Source organism: Haliaeetus leucocephalus, unplaced genomic scaffold (genome assembly GCF_000737465.1).
Source record: "Haliaeetus leucocephalus isolate CR32 unplaced genomic scaffold, Haliaeetus_leucocephalus-4.0 Scaffold473, whole genome shotgun sequence".
Lineage (NCBI taxonomy): Eukaryota > Metazoa > Chordata > Aves > Accipitriformes > Accipitridae > Haliaeetus > Haliaeetus leucocephalus.
The window spans coordinates 5,984,639-6,010,915 of NW_010972909.1; the positions used below are offsets into that span (position 1 = coordinate 5,984,639).

Genomic DNA, 26,277 nt, shown 5'->3' on the forward strand with positions numbered 1-26,277 from the left:
CAAAGCCCCTCGCCCTGCAAGACCACTAAAGACATTTTGCGCAGACATTCAGAAAACTGCAGTAAAGTGCTACAATCTGAAGACAGTGGGTGGGTTTAGGTTGCAGTAGGATTAGGGGAGGTTCTTGCAAGCAGTAGGATAGACTGGGATCTCCACCCCCTGCTGCAATTATAAAGGCACTAACATCTAAGGAAGGAGCCAGGGAGGAGTCCAAGGGCCAACTCCTTCCCTCTGGAGCGCTCGGTGAGGAATGTTGCAGAGCTGTTAAACTAGTAGGCAATGGACTGTTTCTTGGGAAGAGACCTTATCTGTTTCTTCTATCTCCCAGTGAGAAAAATGTGGCTGAAGTTTCTTTTGGCTATTCTTCTCCTTCATGTAACAGCTGCAAAGGAACCTGAGCTGTAAGAACTACACTATTATTACTAATAGTATTCATGATAAGGCTTTAAAGACAGTGCTAATTAGTGCCACTAATTTTACTTTAAATATTAAATACTGCCGTGACTCATCTTTTATATCTGGAGAGCTAAGTTAAACTGGAATGTGGATGGCAAGTGAATGGTTCTCATTTACTATGAAGCAGACCTTCTGCCTATTGCAGAGCTTCCACAGAAGTTGGTGTGTGTGTTCAGAAAAGACAATAGCAGTAGTAACAGCAGGTGCTTTGCTAAAAGCAGGTGAGTCCAGGACTCAGATAAAGGGCAAAAGGGCAAGAGTTGGGGGCACTGGCAGAGCTGTTTGGGGAACCCGGGGCTGGGCTAGTTGGGAGCTGCAGGGCAGGACTGAGGGGCACTAGCAGAGTGTCCTATATTTAATCTAAACTAATCACTGGGACTGAATAATAACAATGCTTTGTATTTGTTTCATCCTGTTGAGGCTGTTTCTCCTTTCTCTATGATGTGATCACTTTGGTGTTTGGATCTCACAGGCAGTATGTCCTGATGGTGCCTGCTGTCCTCCAAACTGACTCGCCAGGTCAGGTTTGCCTACAGTTCCTTAACCTCAATGAGACAATATCCGTCAGAGTCATCCTAGAACATCGTACTGTTAACACCACTATTTTTGAGAAAACCATGACAGCAAGCGATGGTCTACAGTGCTTCAACTTCACGGTAAATTAATTTTAATTTATGTCCCACTGGAAAAAGAATGTAAGGATGGACAAGAAAATTAGAGCAGAGAGCACGGGAAAGGAACAAACAAAGGAGGAAATAAGACTTGTTGAAAGAAAAACGAAGCAGAGGAGAGATATGTGCTAACAGACAAGGAGGAATTTTTAATAGACGTAAGAAATAAGAAACGTTATGGAAGGCGATGAAGGTGGTAGAAGTAAGATGGGTGTCTGTAGGAGCCCAGGCCACAGGTATAGCTGTTCAACAGGGTCTGGAGCAAATTACTTCAAGACTAGCAACCTCCCCTTGTTTTTCTGTTTCCTCACAGATTCCTCCTGTCAGTTCTGCCCCACTGGCTTTCATCTCCTTCTCTGCCAGGGGTATCACAGTCAGCCTAGAAGAGCGGCGGTCAGTGATGATCTGGAACACAGAGAGCATTGTCTTCGTGCAGACAGACAAACCCATCTACAAACCAGGACAGAGTGGTGAATATCTATTTAGTTTATAACATCTCCCTTAGGAAGCAGTTTCTTCAGATACAATTTCTCTGCTGGGTGTTTTTCAGACTGAGCTACAGTCTAGGCAGTTTCTTCAGAGCTTCTGTTAAAACCATTACAAGTATTTACTGTGGAGCTCAGAGAGTCATCTTCAGGATGGCAGGAGACTGTCATCCCATGGTCTCTATTATTTCCTTTGTCCCTTCCTCCCAGCCGACAGAAGAGGGAAGCTTTTACTGCTGCTGTTTCATTACTGGTGACAGGTCGAGAGAGTGGAAAGAGGTGATTAGATCACAACTTAAGTGTCTGCCATAAAACAATGCTCCCACAGTCTTCTGTCTGTGATGCTGGTCAGCATCAAAGACAGTCTCAAGACCAAGAGTGAAATCCATGATTTTAAAATGAATTATAAGTTTTAAAAGACAAAATAATGCTATTTACCTTCTGGGTTCTGATGGGTTTGAACTTTATATTTTCATGTTGGTGTTTTTCCTACACTTATGCTATTCCCCTATCCATACTTCTCATCTGGCCATCGAACAGAGTTCCCATGTATGCAAAGAACCATTTATATAGATCCATTCCTTAATTCACTTGTAGGCCTTAAGGCTTCTAGCACGCAGCTAGAACACTGTAGGAAACACTACAAGAATACTTCTCTCCTCCAGAGGCCAGCCAAATAGTATAGCTGTTAAACTGCATCAGCTATAATTTAATTAGGGATGAGTTCTATCTACATAGATACATAGCATGAAGGAAAGCTTACCAATCAGAATTTAGTGCCACAAAGGTGTCCACCAAACAGGGCTTGATTATTTGTTACATGGTTTAGTTTTGAGGTTGGGAAAGCAGTAGACTAAATTAAATGATGAAAAGATAATGCTTTGTAAGGACATTTTTGAAAAATGTTTTTACTTGTGCAGTAACTCATTGTTCTCCTTTCAGTTTTTTGCTTGTAAGAAAAAAAAAAAAAGGCAAAAATCTGTACAAGATGAGAACAAACTAAACTAAGAGGAATTACACTGCATTAGGAAAAAGTGACACTTCACCTGGTTCCAGTAATATTTGGAACTTTCATATGTTCAAAGCAACAAACCCTGCTTTAGAGATGGGGAAATGAAAAGGAGCAAATTTGCCTACATCATGCAGACAGCCGCTGAAAGAGTTATGGCTGTCACTTGAGAGTGTCTGACCTGCACAGCAGTTCTTACTCATTCAGTCATCCCCTTTCTCTCAGGTTAAGGAAACTTTCATGAAAGAGCGTGAGAACTTGGTGCTGGGGAACAGTCCCCTCAGCAAAGTCTGTGTAGGATTCTTTTACCTTCGGATGCATTTTGTTACCTGCATCCTGTGCAAGGGGGACTGTTAGAAGACCCAGTGAAACTGGGAGTACTAATGAAGGCAAAACAGCATGGTCAGCCAAATAAACTACAGCTAATGCTAAGACACTGTTCCTTGTCTTTCCAGTGATGTTTCGTGTTGTTGCCCTGGATTTCAATTTTAAACCTGTTCAGGAAATGGTGAGTGACGAGTAATATTCCCCTGTATTTAAAATAGCTGGGAGACAACCTCTTCTCAAATTTTAAATAAACAGTTGCTGTGGATAAAACGAGATATTGCAGAGACTAAATGCCAAAGAATTAACATGATTTCCTAAGGTCATGCTATAATCCACCCTTATGTTAGAGTCACAAGGAAGAGTGCAAGTGTGTAGCTGGTTGGATTCCTGACACAACACCTCCTGCTATTGCTGGGAAAGAGGCTCAAAAAACCCTCCACTTTGTTGCTGCAGACATTATTTTAGCTCTGACCAGAAAGCCCACGGTTCAGTCTCCTGCTATTACTATTCAGCAATTGTTGCTTGCAAAAATTGGTAAGTCATCCACCTGGTACTTTGCCCATTTTAGAAATGGGGAAATGAAAATGAAAGTTGGTACCACAATTGTTTATCTCATCAGAGGCACTCCTTTCATTGCCAGCAAGCTGTCTTCATGCTTATAGTACATAAGCCAAGAGGCTGAAGGGTCTTTACTGGCCTCCTCTCATGTGACTGTAATCCAGAAGACAGCACAGTGTTACCAAAAGAGCTGGTGCTAATAAGCAGAGTGAGGATATAAGATCAAAGAAACCCAAATCACAGTTTACGTGCACGTCTGTAACTCTATTTACTCAGCTGCTCTGGGACTGCACTAAATTCAGTATGATCGGAAACTGTCCCAACATTCTTATTTAATGTCTTCCCTTTATGTAATCTTCTTATTGAAGTAAAACTGCCATTAAACTGATTAAAATAAGAGATGAGGATCTCTGATTACTGGTAGTATATTAATTATTGGTTATACATTTCTCACAGTCCTGGGGAAAAATAATTCATGTTTGTTCAGCCACCTAATCTCTTCTCCCACTTTGTTTTTTCCTCTTTCAGTACCCCTTGATTGCAATTCAGGTAAGAATTTTTTCTCTCTGTACTGTATTACACATCTAAAAATAAAATCTAAAAACAAACTGATGTGCTTACATCAGTTTGTATATGTCTACACACAGCCAAATCTTGTTCTTGAGTACACTGGCAGAAATTAATAGAGACTTCATAAAATCCTAGGATGCTGTTTGAGCCTTACTAACATGGAAAGCATATCTATATTCATTTCAGCAGTCAAAAGTTGTACTGTTCTTATGCCTGCCTTTGAATCCCCTCCACCTCCTCCAGTTTGCTCAACTTATTTGGAGGTATATCCTTTCATAACTCAAGTGCTGCTGAAAACTATGAACAACTCTAGGCCATGGATACAATTACTAGCTATGTTAGCACTTCCATGGCATTTTGTGGTGATTTTTAAAATAGCAATCACAGTCCATGTCTAGATAGCATTCTTGCAAGTTTTCATGTTATACTGTGAAGTCAGGTGACTTTGTTTTGTTTGCAGTGAAATATATATATTTTGAGCTCTACGTGTGTTTTCTGCAGTCAGTACTTTAAACGGTTCAAGGAAATGGTGTGAATGAGTTTTCTTTAGTTTAACCGGTATAACATATACTGAGAGGCAAATGACACCTCAGTGAATGCAGAAGAAATGCTTCCTTCCTTCTTCTGGCAGCTGAAAAAAAGCTGGGGTTGCTATAGGCCAAGATTTGTGTGGGATAAGCTCAGCTGAAGGGGAAGCACAAAGAAGAAGATTTTCTTTCTCATCTGTCTTGACAAAAAATAAGAGCAACATATAGCAAGGAGAAGGGAAGAGCAGTATTGTGCAACTTCCCCTCATGACTGAGACCAATACCAAGGCTGGCAGAGGATGCCTAAACCTGAAATCAACAGATGAGAATCTAGCAACATTAATAATCAGAGTACAAAGGCATAATTTATCTCAATGCACTTGCATTAAGCAACTTCCCCAATGAGTTAAAGCAACTTGCCCTATTTTCTTCTTTGTTTCTGGTTTTGTGTGCTAGTAGCAAAAGATTTCCAAGACAAACTGTGAGTCCATATTCTTTTTTTCTTCAGGATCCACGGGGCAACAGGATCTTTCAGTGGCAAAATGTGACGTCGGAGATGAACATTATCCAGATTGAATTCCCACTAACTGAAGAGCCTATCCTGGGGAACTACAAAATTATTGTAGCAAAGAAGTCAGGAGATAAAACAAATCACTCATTCCTTGTGGAGGAATATGGTAAATGCTACCCATTGATTTTATTCAGAGTAGAAAACACTATTAGAAATGAACCCCTATCAATCAACCCTTTTGACTGTTAAAACTTTAGACAGCTTCCTAGCAAATTCAACTTCAATTCGTTGTCATTACGAACTGGAGAGGAAAAAAAAAAAGAACAGTAAAAAGCCAAAGAAGAGAAATTAACTATTTTGCACAGATTCAGCCAGGAAAATAATCTGCATAACAAATCAATAAGTTGATTGCAAATTTCACTGTGACAAACTAACCTTCTCCCAGCCACATCTACAAACTTTCTTGGCCAAAGCTCTGCAAGGCATCTAGACATCTCAGGATTCACCTCAGAAGTCCTGACTTCTCTTCAAAGCTTTGTAGAAATTCTTTAGTAAGCCTTTGCAGGTCAGGCCACTTCTCAACCATTGTGGCACCCCACTTCTGAGATCCCATTCCATCTGTGACTAATACTGATGATATATCCTCATTTTCTCTTTCCTCTCAGCAGGGCCTGCAAATTTACAATGTGCCACTGTTGGTTTTTTCCTTTTCATTCTTTGTCCTAGTGTTGCCAAAATTTGATGTCACAGTCACTGCACCAGAAAGCCTTACAGTCCTGGATTCAGAGTTCACAGTGAAAGTCTGCGGAGTGTAAGTACTAGGTGCAGAGTGGTTAGAAAATATGCTGAAGAACAAGAACTTCCTAAGGACTGGGGAAAGAGACAGGGCTTAGAGAAGAGACCAAAATAAATAGAGCCTCAGAAGAGGTTGGTGAAGATTGACTTGGTGGTTGGAGCTTTCATTTGCTTGTGTGCTCCTCTCATTTTATTGTATGATTATTCTCTTCCAGCTGGTGTTCGGTGGGTTGAATAAATCTTTTGAGCGGTTGCCTGCTAAAGTAGGATGTGTCCACTCCCAACAACCCACTTCAGAGGGAGACCTTCATAAAACAGAGCACTGTTAAATTCTAGCAGGGGTCTTGGGGTTCCAGCTGTCTTTAACTCCCCCTTCAAGCTTAGTCCTTCAGAATGACCTTGCTTACTCTGACACCAAGATCTTGTAATTTAGAATCCGGGGTTGAAATCCTAGTCCCCTTGAAGATATGAGGAGTTTTGCTTTGATTTCAGTGAGTCTAGAACTCCAGTCTAAGCTGAAGAGTGGAGACAACGGTCATAATTTGGTTGGTAGCCATGTCTGTCCCTCATGCTTATAGAGGTGTTTATTTTTATGTTTAAGGTGCGTTTTTTTGTTCGTGGGTTTACGGGTGAAATAGAACTGATTAATATTTCAACTTCTGAGTTATATTCTCTTTTTGTAACAGCAGGAGAGTTAGGAAAAAGCCTGCGAAACTATTCCATTCTCTGGCTTCCCAGCTCACTGCTCCTCCTGGATCTATTCCTGCATATATTAGCTTAAGTCAGTTTTTCAAGTGTTAGCTCATGGACCTATTTCCTCTTGCCCTAGGTACACCTATGGCCAGCCTGTTGAAGGAAAAGTCCAGCTCAGCGTGTGCAGGGATTTTGATACATATGGGAGGTGCAAGAAAAGCCCAGTTTGTCAATCATTTACCAAAGATGTATGATACATAATTAATATTCCCCTTTGTGCTTGTCCTCTCTCCTGTGTTCTTGCTTCTCTTCACACTTTTCTTTCTCTCTTTGATGCTTCACTTCACTCTACTCATCTATTTGCTTAGATCACTAGCTAGGAACTCAGGCCACTTCATTTCTCTTCTCAGTTTCCTACAGGCCTGAAGAAGGACTGACACGTTCCTTTTTCATGACTCAGTTTTCCATGTGAAAAATGTAGACAGTGATGTCTCCATCAGCCCTGTACAAATCATGTTAAAAGGAGTGGGAAAAGACTTCACTCACTAAAGAAGGGTTCCTTGTATTGCCAGCGTCCTTTGAAAGCTGTGATCCTTGGTAAAAGGATTTGTCTTCTTCCCTTTCCAGCTGGAGACAGAGGGCTGCCTCTCCCACGTTTTCAGTTCCAACATCTTTGAGCTAAATCGCATTGGTTACATGAGGAATCTTGATGTGAAAGCCATCGTCACAGAGAAGGGAACAGGTAATCCCTTCTAGACAGTCAGAAACAGCAACACTGGTGTGGTCAAAAAGGAGAGTAGGAAATATTCAGCCTCTGCCTGCTGAGTACAACGATGTTTTCCTGAGGAAGAAGATCCATTTTTATAAGCACAGTGACCACCTCCAGGCAAATGTTAATTCTGATGAAGCTATATGCAAGACAAAGAATATCTTCTCTTGACTCTGGACATGTCTTACAGGCCTGCAACTTACAGCTACTCAGTCTATTTCCATAACTCGGGTGATGAGCAGTATACAGTTTGAGAACATGGATCGCCACTACAAAAGAGGAATTCCTTACTTTGGACAGGTAAGCAAGGGCATAGAGAGCTTGTATTGAAGATGACTGACAGGTAATCAGATGACAACAGTGATGGGAACATTTGGGGGACTGTTTGGGGCGAGGGGTGTTCTCCCCAAGCTTCTTTCTTTACGTACAGTGCCCTATTGGTAATTCTGAATACTGAAGAGTATTAGTTTATTCTGAGTTTGATTGTGCCAGAAATACTTTGAATCAAAACAATCCATTAACTAGCATTTTTCTAACTTGCATTTTAAGCTTGATATAAATCACTGCCTCTCCCTTCAGAACTGACAATCATATGCCAGCCAGAGATGAATAAAAATACTGGGGGATGAGGGAAGAAAGAGTGAAAGGAAGTAAGGAAAAAATCAAGGAAATAACAATGGTCCCCAAAAGCTTTTTCATTATTTTATGTTTCATGACATAACTCTGTCAGTGGTTTAAAGGGCAGGGATAAATCTCTCTCTTTCCTTCAGTTCACCTTTTTTCAGTGAGGAAAGGATAAGGGGATGTCTTATCAGTAGCATTGAAAGGAGAGAAGAGATTGTCTTTCAAGGATTTTTTTTCCCTTCTGGAAGAGGTCTGTATAACTTTCTCACCTGGTCCCCACTCCCGCTCCACTGTTCAGACTGCTGTGCACCTTACCACCCCTAACTGGAGGATGGGGGTCAACAGGCTCCCTGGGATGATGTGCCACAGTGAATTCCTCAAACACACACATTCCCACACACGCTAGAGGTTAAACATGCTGGAAGACACGTGGTAGGAGGCTGGGAGGTCATATCTCAGAGAGAAAGCTGCTGCTGCTGGCTTCAGGCAGCTTCTTTGCTTTTGTGCAAAAAAAACCCCTCGAGGGTCATATCAGGGGAACTATTGCCTGGAAGGCACTGATACTCATACTTTCTCAAAATGCAGCAGATCCCAGTCCCTGTCCCAGTGCCATCACATGCTATTCACAGTCCTTCCCTGCACTGTGAAACATCTGTTGCTGGCCATATGTTGTATGCCTTCACTCTTGTTGTATTCAGTCCCACTGAAGTCAACACCCACCTGAATACTTTTAGTTCACAAAAATGTTTCAAAGATCATTCATTTGTCTCCATGCTGTTTCTGGACAGTGAGGATAGTCAGTCTCTTAAGCTTGTATTTAATATATTACTACTTCTGCCATCTTTTTCTGAAAAAAAACTCAAAATGAATGCTCTGTTCTAGCAACCTAGAATTTACCTAATGGTGCCTGTTATTTTTTATTTGTTCATTTAACACATAAACAGCAGAGACAGTGGGAACAGATTCAGAAAACTGTTCAAAACAAAGATCTGGAAGAAAGGCTTTCCAACACTGAAAATGTCAGCAGCAGACTCTCAAGGCTAAAAAGGAAAAAATGGAGGAAAGGAAGTATGTCTTTAAACGAGAAATGTGTAGTCAGAAGGGACTGACCAGGGAAGAGATGAGACATAAGAAGTTCCTGCTCCACAAAAGGATGTTATCGATAATATGGCAAATGCTGAGGAAGCTCCTGCTCCAAACCTCTTAAGATAGCTGAGATAGCTGCCAGAAAGTGAAGAGGGACATTTCAGTTCTTAAGTATTGCTTTGAAGGGAGAAGAAAAAGCAATTCTGCTGTGTGAAGAGCAAAAGGGTGCAAAACATTAGTATCTACATAGAGAAAGATAACATGCTGAACGTGTCTCACATTCTCTTCCACAGATCAAGCTGGTAGACAAAGACAACTCTCCTATTTCCAATGAGGTTATTCAGCTATTTGTCAATAACAAGAACACAGACAACTTCACCACTGATGATAATGGCATTGCAGAGTTTAGCATTGACACATCAGAAATGTTTGATCCTGACATCAGTCTGAAAGTGAGTACAAAACAAGGCTGAATAGAGACAGAGAGAGAGATGGCTGCTCTCAAACTGAACCCCAAAAAGATGGGATGGGGTTTGAATTCTGGTAATAAAAATGTGCTTTTTCTGGTTTATTTCATGTTCTACAGCTCTCAAAAATTACTATAAAAGAAACACCTGAGCTGTTGCAATGCAATGGCTTGCTGCAAGACTGCAAGACCATTGTGCTGCTTTTTCCTTACCAGTTTGGCTTTAGATTCAATTCTTAAATATATGCATTGTGTGAACTAATCATTCTGATGTCAGTATGTGATAATGATTTCCCTAGTGACATATGTTTGTTTTCCTTTTCTTCCCCACTCCCTCTCCTGATCAGGCAACTTATAAACCCAGTGACCAGTGCCACTTGGAAGGTTGGATAGAGCCTTCCTACCCTGATGCGTTTCTCTCCATCCAGCGCTTCTACTCCTGGACTAGCAGTTTTGTGAGGATTGAGCCTTTGTGGCAAGATCTGAGCTGTGGGAAGAAGAGGATGATCACTGTGCACTATGTCTTGAACACAGAAGGATACAAGAGCATCAAGACCATGAACTTCTACTATGTGGTGAGTGTGGGGTTGTTGCATGGTTTGCTGAAAGGGCTTGACCAGGCAGCTCTCTGGGAGTCCATTCACAGCAATTCTGGCAGCTTTTGGATTACCAGCCAGCACAATGGGCAGCAACCCAAGGACAGAAACAGCACTGACGTGGTTTGGCAAAACTACCTGCTCAGGAAAAATGACCCCGCTTCTGGCCATGTTACTCTATTTCATAGTAAGGAACCACCTTCATAATGTCTCAAGCCAGGGTTCTTGTCCCTTCCCTCCAAGAAACTCTTTGTGGTATTCTCTGCCTCCCCCTTCCCTTCCTTTTCCTTCTGCTTCCTGACCAGTGACAAGGGCCCCAGCAGCAGCAGCAGCAGCAGTGGCAGCATCCAGCATGCCCTAAGGCTGATGTTTAAGCATTTGAAGCCATCTCAATGTACATGCCTTTATTGCCTTGTCATGTATATTGAACTTGATTGCTGCTTCCTCCCTCCAGCCTCTACCAACCCATAAATGTATTGCTCTTCTCTGCACAGGGCATGGCAAAAGGCAAGATTGTCCTTACAGGGGAAATTAAAGTTAATATCCAAGCTGGTAAGTTAAGTTGCCAATCCATGTTTCTGCATTAAAAAAAAAAGAAGGATTGAACTGAGGACCAAGGCAAGACTTCCTGGGTGTATACAGCAGTTATTGGGAGGGCTGTACCTCTCTCTGTCCATGCACGTGTGCATGGTCCTAGCACTACCACTAAGGTCACTATAAAGTCAGATTTAGTCCAGCAACTAGTTCATTTGGTATGAGTCAAGAAGTAGTGTCCTGTAAAGATCTTCCCAAAGAATAATGCAGGGAATTCAGAGTGCCTGGCTTAGGGGTTTATCTGAACCTGGCCACATGTTCAAACCCACAATAAATCTGAGAGCATCTGGACCTAAACCCAGGCATGTCACCTCCTGGCAAATCCAGGATTTTTCAGTTTATTGCCTAAGTACAGATTGCTCCCCTGACTGGTATAGATAGATGCCAGTTGAGGATGGTTACTACTACAGCAGATCTTCGTGCTTCTCTCCTCATTGGTCCCTTTCTCTCTTCTAACAGACCAAAATGGCACTTTCACCATCCCACTTGTGGTCAATGAGAAAATGGCTCCAGCCCTTCGGTTGCTGGTATATACCTTACACCCTGCCAAGGAGCTGGTGGCAGACAGTGTCCGATTTCCAGTTGAGAAGTGTTTCAAAAACAAGGTGAGAGGCACTAAGATACAGCAAATCTTACCTGCTGTCAGATAAATACAAATTCTCTGTGCACACATTCACAACACACTTCCAGTTTTATTTCTTGTTTACCTCCACTTCTTTCAACACTACTCTCTTCATTCTCCTTTCTTCTCTTTGGCCTTATCTCTCTCCTCTACTACCACCTCCTGGCCTTATTGTCAGAAGGTAAATCTTCTTTTAACATTAAAAACTACTTTTCAGGAAACCCACACTACTCCCAGATGGTTCCTGCCTCCCTTGAAGTATACTAGTGTCCCATTTAGTTTAGACTGGAGTTTAGACTAGTTTAGTTTAAACTGGAGTCTGTTTTTTAGCATAGTGAACACACTTTAACCTTATTCCACTTCACTATTTATTTACTATTTACACTTTTTTGTTGAAAAATTTGGGTTTACCAGAACTAAATAGATACAGAAAAGAAAGCAAAAATAGCAATCTGGTATTTAAGTTTTCCTTCCATATTTTTTCCACTGGTACATTTTCATTTTTCATTTGTCATTTCGAAATCAGATTTCACCATTAAGATTTTTCTAATCTTCAGCTCCTGAAAGCTAAAAAGCATGAAACATTAACAAGTGAGATGATTAAACAAAATGTTTCCAGTTACCTGATGTGGTCCTCCCCTTGTATTTTTTTCCTCTTATCTAACACAAATGTGAGATAGATTTTCCTCTGAATAGATTCAAAACAGAATCTGTTTTAAATATTTGCTGAGATGGGCCATGGAGCTAATAAAATTATGACTTGCTCACTGTAATGCTTATTACATATAGTCTGTGTCATAATAAGATTTGATTTGATAATAACAGCAACAGAATCACACTTTATTTTAAATCACTGGAGGTAGGCTTCTTTTAAGCTATCACAGGAGTCTAAGTGTGCTTATTGCCTAAGCCCCCATTATAGCGGGTGCCTGCTCAACAGAGGCAATGGAGACCAGACATCCCTCTCCAGCAGAATATCTGTGCTTTTACAGAACAGCCTTCTACTCTCCTTTTTGCCCTCCATTCACACAAAGATCCAGGGAACCCCCTAGCAGTAGGGATTAGCCATATCAACATCTGTCTGATACATTTCAGGTCCGGTTGCAATTCCCTCAAAAGCAGATGCGCTCAGCTTCCAATGTCACTTTAGTCATTGAAGCTGCTGCCAACTCCTTCTGTGCTGTGAGAGCGGTGGATCAGAGTGTGCTGCTCCTCAAGTCCGAGACGGAGCTGTCTGCAGAAGCGGTAAGCTGCCCAAACAAATGCTTTGTCTCCTTCCACTGAGTCCTCCTCCTCCATTGCAGTGTCTCTCCACTTGAGTTTGTTAGACTTCCTCTGGTTTTTACATGTGCTGGTCATAAACTGTCTATAATAGGCAATACACAGCTCTTGTTTCTTGGCAGCTGGAAGTCCTCTTTCACGTGGGATTTGGTTTAACCAGTGACTCGTCTCTGGCAGCACGACCCTCTGGCCTGGCAGCCGCTCCTCCTGGTTTGTGTCATCAGCAAACTTGCTGAGGGTACGCTCTGCCTCATGATCATTAATGACCTCATCCAGGTCATTAATGAGGATGTTGGGCAGGACTGGACCCAGTATTGACCTCTGAGGCAGAGCACTAGTTACTGCCCTCCAACTGATCACCACCCTCTGGGTCCAGCCGTTCAGCCAGTTTTCAATCCGGGAAACAGAGCATTGTTTCAAACAGGCCAACATCTCAGCTCTGGAGATTTGCAGCACATGACGGTGTAATCAGAATTGATCTTTAGACACACACGTTTTGTGTTTCCTTCCCCCTCACAGATATACAGCCTGCATCCCCTGCAAGACTTTCAAGGCTACATCTTCAATGGGCTCAATCTAGAAGATGACCCCCAAGACCCTTGTGTCTCATCTGAAAACATCTTTCACAAAGGCTTGTATTACACACCTGTAATGTCTGGATTCGGCCCAGATGTATATCAGTTCCTCAGGGTAAATGTCCTGTACATTACTTAAATCTGTTGAAGTGAGTTTCCTCTTATGTAGCTTTAGATATTGCTGCAAATGACACTGTTAATAAAACTCATACACAACAAAATCTCCTCATGGACATCTATTCTTAATTGATTCTGGTACCTACCGAGATTTTCCAGCATGCACAAAGCTCCCACGAGTCTCCGCATAGATGTCTCCAGGCATCTCTGTGGTGGAAAGGCAGTAATGGGAAAGAGGGAGGAATGGAATAAACCTCAGCTACAGTATGTTTATAGCTAACACCGAAATGTTTTTTTTACAGGACATGGGCATGAAATTTTTTACTAACTCAAAGGTTCGGCAACCAGTTGTGTGTACTAGTGAGACTGTAAGACCTCCACCACATTTCTTGAATGCAGGATTCATGGCTTCTACACATCATGTCAAATCATCAGGTAATACAGGGGACAGGAAAGAGATTTTATTCTTCTCCTTAAATGAAGTGGTATTCATGGGACATGGACATGGACAATACTCATGAGTCACGTTGGTATTGATACTGAAGATTGGTCTGGCACAGAATGAGATGGCTTAGGATAACAGCCAATGCCCAAAAAAGCCTTTCAGGTCTACACTTCTGATCCATGTCCACTTTCATGCTGGGAAGTGTTGGCAATCAGTAGAGTGTCACACAAAACTAACACTGCTGACACTGATTCCTTTCTGACCAAAGCTTCTTTGAAAAGACAGTGCTACAGTGTGGACAGCAAACTGATCTAAGAGCCAAGTGACCTGAGTTCTAGCCCTAGGTCTAGTGCTCATATCTGGAGACCAAAGCACTTCAAGTAATGTTTTCTTTCTCTGTGATACCAGGTCATACCTAACTCAGAGATACATTAGTAGCATTAATTAATATTGTGTGGCATTGCCAATAGTCTCAGTTAGAAATAAATGGGTAAACACTGATCGCCCTTCATACTGGCCCATGTATATTAAAACCTGTCCTTTCCAGGAGTCTTCATTGTATGAACAAAGTTTGACTAAGTTCCCATTATCTCTTACCAGCTGAAGTTGCTAGAGAGGAACGTGGGAAGAGACTCATCCTTGAGACTATTCGGGAATTCTTCCCTGAAACTTGGATTTGGGATATAGTCCTAATTAAGTGAGTACTGCTTCTTCCCCCTCTTTGCCTTGCTTTTAAGAGTTACTAAATATGTCCCCTGATGTCCTGCAAGGTGACAATACTTTGCCACCTCTTCTTACCTTTTGGCCTGGAAGACCTAGCTTTTTCAATCATCACCTGACCACCTGCCCTTCTCTTTTCCATGATAAAATTACCCTGTCCCCAAAGACATCTATTCCCACAATGTGTGTACCATAAGTCATATTCCCTCCCTAGGAAGACGGACACCTCTATTTAAAATATGGGTCTGCAAAACAAGAATTCTGAGGTTTCTTTCTAAACTCAGGGAAATGATGGGCAGAACTTTTAAATGGGCTTTTCTCAGAAGATTGGGGTGATAAGTTCCAGGGGGACTTTGATGTGGGATTTCTGCAGACAGAATAGGGGTAGTGCTGATTTTCAAAACCCATTGCCTCTACTGAGAAGCAAGGTATATGAAACTTACCCTTTCTAAACTCATCCTTTATCCATTCCTATCAGCTCTACTGGAAAAGCCAGTATTTCATACACCATCCCTGACACCATCACTGACTGGAAAGCCAGTGCCTTCTGTGTGGAACAGTTGGTTGGATTTGGTATGTCTGTGCCTGCCACCCTGACAGCCTTCCAGCCTTTCTTTGTGGACTTGACCTTGCCATACTCTATCATCCGAGGAGAAGATTTCCTGCTTAAAGCCAATGTCTTCAACTACCTTGGCCACTGCATTAAGGTGGGTACTTCTGCCCACATTCTTAGACCTCATCCCATCTCCAAAGAAGCTGCAGCAAAATTGTTGGTGTGGATGATTGGATCTGTCCCTGCTCATTCTATCTGAGGACAGGTTATACTGACTGGATTTGTCCTCCTAAACCACTACAAAGCAGAGGGAGATCTGTGCAAACTGTGACTAGTATGGGTGTATAAGCAACTGTCTCGAGATACATAGAGGAAGGAAACAAGTGCAGAGTATTCACAGTCATACAAGCCATTGATGGTTTTAGTGGGGTCTTTTCTTTAGGGATAGATGTGAAAGTGTGAAGAAGTCAAGGGCTTGTGCTTGCCAAACAAGAAAGTGGGAAGAGCAAGAAGTGGAGAGCAGACAAACCCTTCTTCTCTGGGGTGAAAGTTCCCAAAAGTACCAAAACAGGGAGCACAAAAGTCTAGTACTTGCTCTACAGAGTATCTGTCCAGCTAGAGGCTCTATCGCTCCCAGGCACTGGGGGACTGTACTCTCAATAGTCAGTACTTTCTGGGCAAAATGGCTCCAGACCACAGCTGCACTGCACCTCTGCATGGTGGGAGCTTACACATGGTTTAAAGGATACTTAAAGAAAGAAAGAAAAACAGGGATCTTCTGTTTGGTTTCTTGTTTCTTATGCTATATCTAGGAATCCTGAAAAAAGAGGCAGGTGTAGAGTCTAGATTTCTTCTGCTTGATTTAAATGCTGAAAGTCAGCTCTCCAGTCTCACAAGGAGATCACCACCAAGGAAGAAAAATCAAGACACAATTTAGGAATGGTTTTTTCCAAACTCTGTTAACAGTTTGACCTAACAAAACGAAAAGGCCTAGGGTTTTAAGATCCCAGAAAAAAAGATCTCTGTTATTGAGGCTTTTGTCTCTTAACCTTGTTTTTCAAGTGTTCCTACAGCAACAGAGCAAACACTCATCAGTGGTTTCCTTTGCAAGTTAGTTCAAAGCCATTAGCACCAGGTCAGCTGAAGATAACTCAATATCCTGATCAGGAATCAGATGTATGCATAGGATATTTAACATCTCAATGGAGAATGTCATGAGAAGCAAGAGGGAATACTGTTAAGGTTACATCTGAGGGATGATTCATCTAACACCATCATCCCAGGCCTTAAATCTGCTCTACGCTGTTAACACTGGACATAAACAGAGACTATCTCACCCCCCTCTAACAATAAAGCACCATTTGCCTATGGTACAAAATCTTCACCCCATCACACTTCTTTTTCTGTTCTCAGATCAATGTTTCACTGTCAGATTCCCTTGATTATCAGGCCAAACTCATCTCTCCAGAGGATGATGTATGTGTATGTGCCAAAGAAAGAAAGACCTATGTCTGGAATATTTTCCCCAAAGAAATTGGTAAGTGCCTTTGACTCTAAGTGATCTTCTGCCCTGAGATTGATACTAATCAATTCATACCTCACCTGGAAAACCTAATCCTCTTCCAACCTGGAGAACTTGGTCTACCACTGGTCTTTCCAGCTGTCTGGGCTAAAGAGCTCCTCCACAACTGCAGCGTGTTTATCACTCCCATTTTCAGAGATCAGTTGTCTTCCCATATGTCTCACCTAGAGTGACTGACCATTCATTATGTTGCACTACTTAAAATCTGTAGATATTCATTATCAGATGAAATTTCTTACTTTAGCTATCATTCTGCATGATAGAGGTCCATTTTTTTCTCCTTTTCTGCTACTATTTAAGGTAATGTAGTATTCAGCATTACTGCAGAGACCAAGGATGATGAAGCTTGTGGAGACAAAGCACCCAGGAACATCAGTATTGACTACAGGGACACCCAGATCAGAACACTCTTGGTTGAGGTACTGCTGACAGCTCTTACTCTTTGCCCTGTACTACTTTCCGTGAGGAAAGAAAAACGCAGCAAAAGTACCAAAAGCAAGTAAAAGTTTTTCAGGTTCCCTAAAGAACTCCTGGTTTGGCTCCACCTTCATCTGGCTGGGACAGGGTTTGGCTGTTCAATCTAAGACCAAGTCCCCTCCCACCTGATGTCCTCTTCCATGAGGATCAGTGGGTGCTGGTAAGTGCACGTCTCCCTCATGCAGACGAGAAACTGGGAAGGAGGGATTCCATCTGATGGGAACTCCCTTTTAGTAGCAGCCACATTAAGTATGAACCTGTAAACTGTTGCTTCAATCCAGCTGTCTTATGACACGGGAGGATGGGGCGGGGGGGTGGCTCTTCTGTAATTGCATTTCTTCTGCATGCTTTGTTCTCATCCACTGCACGTGTCTCTTCTTCCCATCGCCATGCAGCCTGAAGGCATCAGGAGGGAGAAGACCCAAAACTCCCTAATCTGCACAAAAGGTAAGGGTCTTATATACTGCTGTCCTGAGAGGAACTGAAAAGAAGGTTGGAGTTTGCACTTTTTCCTGCACTGCTCATTGAAACTGTCCCTCCCCTTTTCTCCGGAGTTGCCCAAACGGCAGCTAGTGTGTTACAGTTCAATTCCCTGCTATGAAGTTCCTGTGTGATCTGGTGCATGTCACTTAGGCAGTGTTTGTGCTGCTGTCAACAGTGCTCAGATGCTGAAGGAAGACTGCTATGAAGCAATCAAAGGGACACGACCTTCTTGTGCAAAATCTGTCCTGCGTTTCAGGCACTCATGTTGACTGCTGTCCTCTGTTCCAAGGATAACACCAGCTTGCAGTTTTCCACTTCCAGTGGGAATGGGAGAAGGAATGTAATGTTCCCTTCCGCACCGTCTCAGTGCTGACAGCAGTTTCCAAGGTTTCCTGGAAGCTCTGCCTAAAAGAGGCACAAAAGCAGCCCTGACCCTCACCAACCAGCTCTCCCCACTGTCTCATTGAAGAAATCCCCAAGGTTCACAGACACTGTAGGCACCAGCCTTACCCTGTTCAACTGATTTCTGTTGAGCAATGACAGTTACTGCACCATTTGGTCTATTTTTTCACAATTTTGATTTTGCTGTGCCCCCTTCTCTCTTGGTGTTCTTGGTGACAGCTGTGAGTTTCTGCCCATTGCTGTCTCTCGTGCAATTTTGCACTGTGCAATTTCTACCAGGAGCATCTCACTGCTATAACCAGTGTTCCTATACAAATGACCGCAACACACTTAATATTTTTCTCCACAGATGATGTGATTAGTCAAGATGTTGCTCTAGATCTACCTACGATTGTGGTGGAAGGATCAGCCAGAGCTTCCTTTTCTGTTGTTGGTAAATATATAATTAATAAGACATAAAAAGAAAGAAAATGTAAAAATATAACATGAAAGCTTTTTCAGGATTCAGAATGTGAGTTTCCATTGCTTGTGTGGGAAAGTTTTGCCCAGAGGCTGATTCTCATATTGTCCAGCAATGTTCTTTGCTGCATCAGAAAAATGAAGTTTAAATATTGGTCACATCCATCTTCACTTTTCTGTTTAACCTTATTGCATTTGAATGTTTTGCTCTGAAGTAGCACAGTTCTGATTTACGACCTCAGGCAGACTGAAGCCAGTACGGCTTTTTTCCACCCACCTACCTGCAAATCAGAGATGCTAGTGGAATCTTTTCAGTCTTTTCCTGAAAAGGACCTGGACTTGGTTACAAGACTCACTAGTCATAAAATCTTTGCTTTGTAATGATGGTGATTTCAGCTCATTCCAGAAATCCCTTGCTGGGTCTGTGCTATCTTTCCTAAAAATAACAATTTAGAGGTGGTGTATGATACATCTGCATAACCAATGTCTCTTTTCAGCATTAGTTGTTAATTCTGCAATACAGGGTTCACTGTAGCTCCCTGGGCTGTTCCCCTTCCCTCCTCTGGAAACAAAAGTTTCCTGCAAGTTCTTCTTTTCATTTCTAATAAGAAGTATCTGCTTGAAGTGGCACTAAAATAGGTAGTGTTTCTGGTATGGGCAATTTAGACTAAGTAAGGAGAGGCAGGGAAGGGATTTCTTTGTTGACTGCAAAGCAGAACAGAACAAACCACTTGGCACTGAGAGCTTCATGCTTGTTGGAAAGGCTTGCAACCCCAGCTAGGCTTTCCATGACTCTGCCTACAAAACATAAATTACAGTTTATTTCAGTGGCCATGAGTTGTGCTAATCCCCCCGGCATCTCTTCTTCCCCAGGCGACATCATGGGCACTGCCATGCAGAACCTGCACCAGCTCCTGCAGATGCCGTTCGGCTGTGGAGAGCAGAACATGGTCCTGTTTGCACCCAACATCTACGTCCTGGACTATCTGAACAAGACAGGGCAGCTGAGCGAGGAGGTCAAATCCAAGGCCATCGGATACTTAGTGAGCGGTGAGAGCTTTCAGCTTCCCTTGCCATGTATGCTGAAATTCCCATTGAGGCCCAGTGAGCAGAAGCAGCAGCATGGCTATCCCAGCAGTACGGCACAGCTCAGTGACCCCAGGGTCTGCCCTGATCAAGACATTTTGTTATCTTTTTACTTTATCTTCTTTCTTTCCTTAACCTATTTTGCTGAGACTCACCTGTCATGTTTCCTCTGAAGTTCTGTCTTTCAGTCCCTTTCTCCTTTTCTGCTCAGGCACAGCATGTATCCTAATCCCGTTAGCTTAGTTGGAGCACAGAGCTGATAGAGCTCTGCGTATTCTGTGACTCAGTGTTTCTGCAGGACGAGATGTCCCGTGTTTCCATCTAAGCTCCCTCAGGTCTCCCCTGCTGCTTGATAGATATACATTGCCTTTCCACTCTTTCCCACTGTGGTTTCAGATAAATCTGATAGCAAACAGAATAAGGTTTTAAATTAGGGAACAGTTCCTCTTCCATGTTTTTGCAGGCTACCAGAAGCAGCTGTCATACAAACATCCCGATGGGTCTTACAGCATCTTTGGCACCAGAGATAAAGAAGGGAACACCTGGTGAGTGACTGGGAGCTGAAAGGGCTCACAGATGAATTTGCATTGAATTCACATGATGCAGGTAAGAGGCATCTCAGATGTACAGAGCTGGCTAGGACTGGGATTCTGTAAGTACTAAGAAAAACGACTCTCCTCCCCCTGCCAGGCGGGGTGCGAAGAGAGAAGATGATCCCTAAAGACCCAGCTGACTTTTTGATTCACACTTCTGCTGTCTCCCATGAAACCCAATGCACTGCAGTGCTCTGTAGCCAGGATCAGCCCCAGAGTGCCCGGGACACTTTTCCTGTGTCCCATCTAGCTACTATTCCTTTAAGTCCCCTCTCCTGGAGGAGCACACAAGAAGAAAGCAAGCCACCAACATGTTGGCTGTAACTCTTCATCCTTATGCATAGCATGAATGGGAGGGATGACTTTTTCTATTCCTGCTTTCAATGCTCGTCTCACAGCTTCATCTTTCCCTTGCAGGCTCACTGCCTTTGTGTACAAATCGTTTGCACAAGCTAGTCACTTCATCTATATTGATGACAATGTCCAGGCTCAAACCCTGATGTGGCTGGCAAGCAAACAGAAGCCAGATGGCTGTTTCCAAAGTGTTGGGACACTCTTCAACAATGCTTTGAAGGTGGTAGAGAATTACTTCATGGTCAAATTTCTTTTCATTAAGAACATGCTTTCCCATTACTGTCAAAAACTGTACTCCAAATGCCTGTCCTCTGCCAAGGACTAACTCTCCACACCTTACAATGACTATTTTCAGCTCAGTCAGCTTCCCCACACTGTACTTTACATCTTACGAGCACCTGAGGTAGGGTTACAGGACCTTGTAACCTTGAAGGAGTGATGTTTTTTTGAGGTGATAGCAATGGGCTTCTTTTGATTTAAGAGCTATTTAAGAGCTACGTGTATGCTCTCCTTCCTTTTGGACTGCCTCCAGAACTGCTCACAGTCTCCCAGCTGGGATATGGCAATTTCTATTTAAAGACTTCTTACCCATGGCATTCACTGATTATTCCTCTCTCCGTGTCCTTTTCAGGGAGGAGTAGATGACGAGCTGTCACTTTCTGCCTACATCACCATTGCCATGCTAGAAGCTCGGCACTCCAGCTCAGTAAGGAGACTTTCAGCTGCCGGTATTCAGCTGGAATTGGTCCCCAGTTGTTGACATGGCTCCAGTGTTTGCTACAAATTGTCTAGGTAGTAAAGAGAGAGAAAGAGAGGGAGAGAGAGCTCCCAGGGAACACCACCCTGCTCTGTACCTGCACTAGTTGCTGTGATTGATACAGAAGTTCCCCATCTCTGTACCTCTTAAACCACTAGTGTTCAAGTAGAAATTGTACAGACCTCAGTGGGATTAGATCTTCTATTTGAGAGACCCAAGACTTTTAGTGACAGATTTTAGTTTCTGATAAGGAAACTTGACAGGTAGTAACCCCCACACTATGGCTTAGCCTCAAACATGGCTCACTCAAGAAAGTAAGTTGTTGCAGGTAAATCCATAAAGTCTACAAATGGAACTGAAAGCTATGTTGGAAAAACAAAGGTCCATCAGAGTGAAAAGCCAATCTGTCCTTTTTAAAAAGTGGCTAGTACAAAGAAGGCAATAGAGGAGATGTTAGACTTCAACATATGAGTTTCTCTGCCTCCCATTTGTCATATCCTTTCTGAGGACCTTCCTGATTAGTGCATTAGTGAGGACACAGAGTGAAACTGTGAACATTTTTTTACTTGGTGTAAACCTAGTACAACACCACAGAATTAAATTAAAATTACACCAGAGTCACTGGTGATAGAGACTACTAGGTTGGATTTGTTCTAGAAAACAGACTTTTGACTATAGAAGTGTAGTGTGAATTTATTATCATGGAGGTAAGCAGAAGGAATTAGCTGTGAAATAAACAAAACAGCCTTCTGTTTATAGACTGACGTCTTCAAGAACACACTGAAAAACGACTTGATTTGTCTGATGTTTCCTCTGAAGTCCCTCCTTAAAGAATTCTGTGTTGTCTCTCTCCACTATACGAACTGAAGTCCCATTCTCATTGCTGTGGTAGTGACAGGATGAAGAACAGGTTTAAAGGAAATAAATGTTTGGCCAGGTGAAGACTACTGTCCTTAATTAGACCCATGTTTGGGTTTTTTTCTTTTTTTAAAGTATCCTGTAGTGCGAAATGCCTTTTTTTGTCTGGAGACTGCAACTGAGAAGAATATCAGTGATGTTTACACTCGGGCACTCATGGCCTATGCTTTCTGCTTAGCTGGCAAGGCAGAAAAATGTGAATCATCCCTTAGAGAGTTACAGAAATCAGCAAAGGACGTTGGTGAGTTTCAGCCATTTGGGGAATTTGAGAAGTGGGAAGAGGGAACAGATCTTACTGATGGTACGCGGTCTAACCTTGACAATATTGAGAGTACAGGCACATGAACCAACCTCCACAAATAATCTATGGAGTTAATACACAGCACATATGTTGCTCTGTAGAGAGTACTTGTGAGAAAGAGGCCAGGACACATTGCATCTCTGAGGCATCATATAGCAGTGACACCCATAACCCATTTTGGTTGCTCCTCACCCTCTATTTGTTTATTCAGGTGGCTCACAGCACTGGGAGCAGGAGGGGAGGTCTCCATCAGAAGAATCTCCCTCCTTCCTTGACCATGCCCCATCAGCTGAAGTTGAGATCACCAGTTACGTGCTGTTGGCATTGCTCTATAAACCCAACCGGAATCAAGAGGATCTCACAAAGGCCTCGGGAATTGTGCAGTGGATCATCAGGCAGCAGAATCCCTATGGAGGTTTCTCTTCCACCCAGGTGCCAAAACTCCCTTCCGCTCCCCAGCCAGTGCTAGGAATTGGGGCACTGGTTCAGGGTCTCAGTGGGCCTTTGACTACCTAGTCTCATTTCTCTTTTGTATCTGCCGTCTCAAACACACACAGACCAAGCCTTTCTCTTAGAGACATCAAAATACTTTTCTTTTCCCCTCTTCTTCTTAACTGTGGAAAGGTTAAAGCCATATGAAACTAATTTTACTAGCAACAAATACAGATACTTGTGTCAGGGACAAGCCTAGAAAACACCAAGTCACAGGTGTTATATGACCAAGAAGTGCTCTGCAGTTCCATAAAAAACACATGCTTCACCACTATGAAAAACTCTACAAGTGTGCTCTAGTGCTTAGATTTTATGTTCTGAGACTTTCATATGAGTAGAGAGATTTCTTTCACCCTAAAACTTACATGCCAGAATGAAATGGCTCCTTACATATGGGAACCCTGGAATTATGCACAAATTCAGTGTTTCTTTAGCCAGGATGAAGCAACTGTGCTTCATATTGGAACCATCACTTTGATCTGCTCCGCACTGGTCATGCTGTGTAGCTAATTGTCTTTCTTTTATTATTTTCTTTTCCTTCAGGACACAGTCATTGCTCTTCAAGCCCTCGCTGCTTATGGTGAGGCCACCTACAACTCTGTTACACAAAATGTAGTCAAAATCACTTCCAAAAAGCCTTTTGAGAAGGTATTTATTGTCAACAATGTGAACAGGCTCCTGCTGCAACAGACTCCCCTTCCTGAGGTACCTGGGAAATACAGCCTAACAGTGAATGGCAGTGGATGCGTACTTATGCAGGTAAGCGTCTGCTCTCCTCTTCATTGGGTCTCACATTCTGCATACAATACAGCCATGTTTTTGGTGATTCTCTATCCGACTTCTTTTTGGTTTTCCTAATTATTTGATTTCCCTGAACTATTTAAACACTCTTTTCCCCATCCCACGTTCTGACTCCTGTGGAGTCACAGCATGGGAAAAAAGAGTCCTTTCTGATCAGCAGCTGGTTTCTCTCTGGGAGGTGACTCTGGGTACAAGCACCTTCATTGTTAAAGAGTAGAAGTCATCTGATGTGTCCATCATTGCTGTAAGCAAGGATCTTCCACATAAAATCAAGAGCAATACTGCCAGGAAACTTCACCAAGTCTGACACTTGGTTTTTGGAATGCAAAAAAAACCCCTTGGCATGCTTGAACAAAAGGGTTTTCTTCCTCTTCCAGACAGCACTAAGATACAACATTCACCTTCCAGAGGGGGCCTTTGGATTTTCGCTCTCAATACAGACATCAAATGCTTCCTGCCCATCAGATCAACCAGCAAAATTTGATATTGTCCTCATAAGCAGGTAACGTGCCATCAACAAACCAGATGCACAGATGACAAGACACGCAGGGAAGATGATTGCTCTGTGTGTTCAGTTCTGCTTATAAAGTCAAGAAACATGAGCTGATCAATGTGTTGATGATATCCCAAAAGACTTCGTGACAGTAACGGGTGGTGGTAGCACATACTTGGCCCCTTCATGCTAGGGGCCTCCCCAGTGTCTCCCATCTGAGCCAGTCAGTAAGTGCATGTGATTCACGCCAACCTCCCCATGCTGTATGAGGCCAGGAGCAAAGAGCTGAGGTTTGCTTCCCCAAGCATGCTCCAGACTGACAGGGGCCTCTGTCGTTTCAGTTACACAGGGAAGCGCAGCAGCTCCAACATGGTCATTATTGATGTGAAGATGCTCTCTGGCTTTGTTCCTGTTAAGCCTTCCCTGGATAAGGTAAACTATAGGAGCAAGATTAAACGAGTCACCCCAGGGACAAAGGAGAAGACAGGTCATGATGAAAACAGAGGCTCGGTTAAGCATCATTCACCCACAAACCCTGCAAGGTGTTTGCACGGCTGCACTGTTCTCATTACTGGGTGGAGGGAACGGCCCGCAGGAAGCTGCGAGCACACAGACCTTCCCACATCAAAAACTAGGAAGGGTTCCAGCTGAGCCTGACCAGCTGGCAGCTGCAACTGGGAGCTGGCACTGCCTGGGTAGGGAACGGATGGGAAATCTGCCAGACTAGTTCTGAAAACTATACAACACCGGAGTCAGACAGCATTCCCCAAATGAACCGCAGTGCCTCTTCTGTGCTTGGGAAGTGCTCGCACCCCCTACTAAGTCAGGTGGCAGGTTTTCCTCGGTCCTCTCCATCTATTCAGCAACATTTGGACTCTAAGAATCAGCTGCCAGCCCTTGATACCTGGCTAGGAACAGAATGAATGCCACAGCCATGCAGTGGTAGGGTCTGAGGTAGCACTTGTTTTTTAATGGTTTATAAATATATTTATCTCCATTTCCTTGTTTTATAGCTCATTGACAGTCATAGAGTGATGCAAGTAGAAAACAAGAAAAACCACGTTCTCCTGTATTTGGAAAATGTAAGTTCTGATCACTGTCTATTTGATTTTCACAAAGGATGCAAGCAGCATATAATAGATGCACCTACAGTGTGGTACATAATGTTCATGTCTGAAATGGGAGGGGTTGGAATACCAGACTTTTTCATCCTGACCACTGGGACATCCTGGAGAATTAAGCTCAGTCCTTTGGGACATTTTTTCCCTCTCTGGCAATAGGATGCGTAATAAGTGCAGAATCAGGTAATACAAGCAGGATAGGAAACCTCCAAGTCTTCAGTTTCACTTTGGACTGTCCAAACATATTTCAGATAATGGAAGACCCACATCTGTATGTGTGCCCTCAGTGGGATTTGGAATATACAGCCTATCAGTTACCACCCTGGTCTGCTCCAGATGGTGTTGGACAAATAGAAAGACTCATGTGATCCCTGTCCCTCCATTCCCAGATCTCGCAGAAGAAAAGGGAAGAAATCACTTTCTCAGTTGAGCAAGACTTTGTAGTGACCCATCCCAAGCCAGCTCCTGTGCAAATCTATGATTACTATGAAACAGGTAGGTCTGATTTTAACCAGTATGAAGTTTAGGAGAGGGACAGGGACAGCAGAATCACTGTGTGCATTAAGGAAGACCCAGAACCAGCCCTCCTGGGACCAGCACTCCTCTGAACTCTATCAGGATCTGGATCTAGTGCCAGGGGAGAGACTTATTTCACTTTAGTGAGCTTGGTCTCATGCCCAAGGTGACAAGTGGGCATGACTAGAAAGTTACAAAAATGCATGTGCCAGAATGAAGGAGATTTCAAGGAACTCCAGCTTAAGAGTGTGTAGGGTATATCCACCTGCAGGGAAAGGCACAGGAATTAGTCTCCAGGCTAATGGGAACATTTCTTTCCTTCTGCTCCAGAAGAGTATGCTGTTGGTCAGTATACGTCACCTTGCAAAGAGGCTGTTGCAGAAATGGACTAA

At 42.9% G+C, this 26,277-nt stretch overlaps 1 protein-coding gene across 1 annotated transcript; it reads left to right on the forward strand.

The window, feature by feature from the left end:
• The first annotated feature begins 279 nt into the window (after positions 1 to 279).
• Positions 280 to 26,277, forward strand: LOC104836729 (ovostatin-like). The gene is made up of 35 exons (XM_010575451.1): positions 280 to 401; positions 929 to 1,112; positions 1,441 to 1,597; positions 3,077 to 3,129; positions 4,035 to 4,055; positions 5,112 to 5,280; positions 5,841 to 5,925; positions 6,739 to 6,850; positions 7,230 to 7,344; positions 7,562 to 7,671; positions 9,375 to 9,533; positions 9,895 to 10,122; positions 10,638 to 10,695; positions 11,197 to 11,342; positions 12,455 to 12,604; positions 13,160 to 13,330; positions 13,635 to 13,767; positions 14,378 to 14,474; positions 14,976 to 15,204; positions 16,464 to 16,587; positions 16,933 to 17,051; positions 17,505 to 17,556; positions 18,344 to 18,427; positions 19,327 to 19,503; positions 20,003 to 20,084; positions 20,550 to 20,706; positions 21,118 to 21,192; positions 22,237 to 22,402; positions 22,674 to 22,894; positions 23,498 to 23,713; positions 24,133 to 24,257; positions 24,590 to 24,680; positions 25,262 to 25,330; positions 25,759 to 25,864; positions 26,216 to 26,277. Exons 1-35 carry the CDS (start codon positions 280 to 282, stop codon positions 26,275 to 26,277), a joined length of 4,425 nt encoding a protein of 1,474 aa, XP_010573753.1.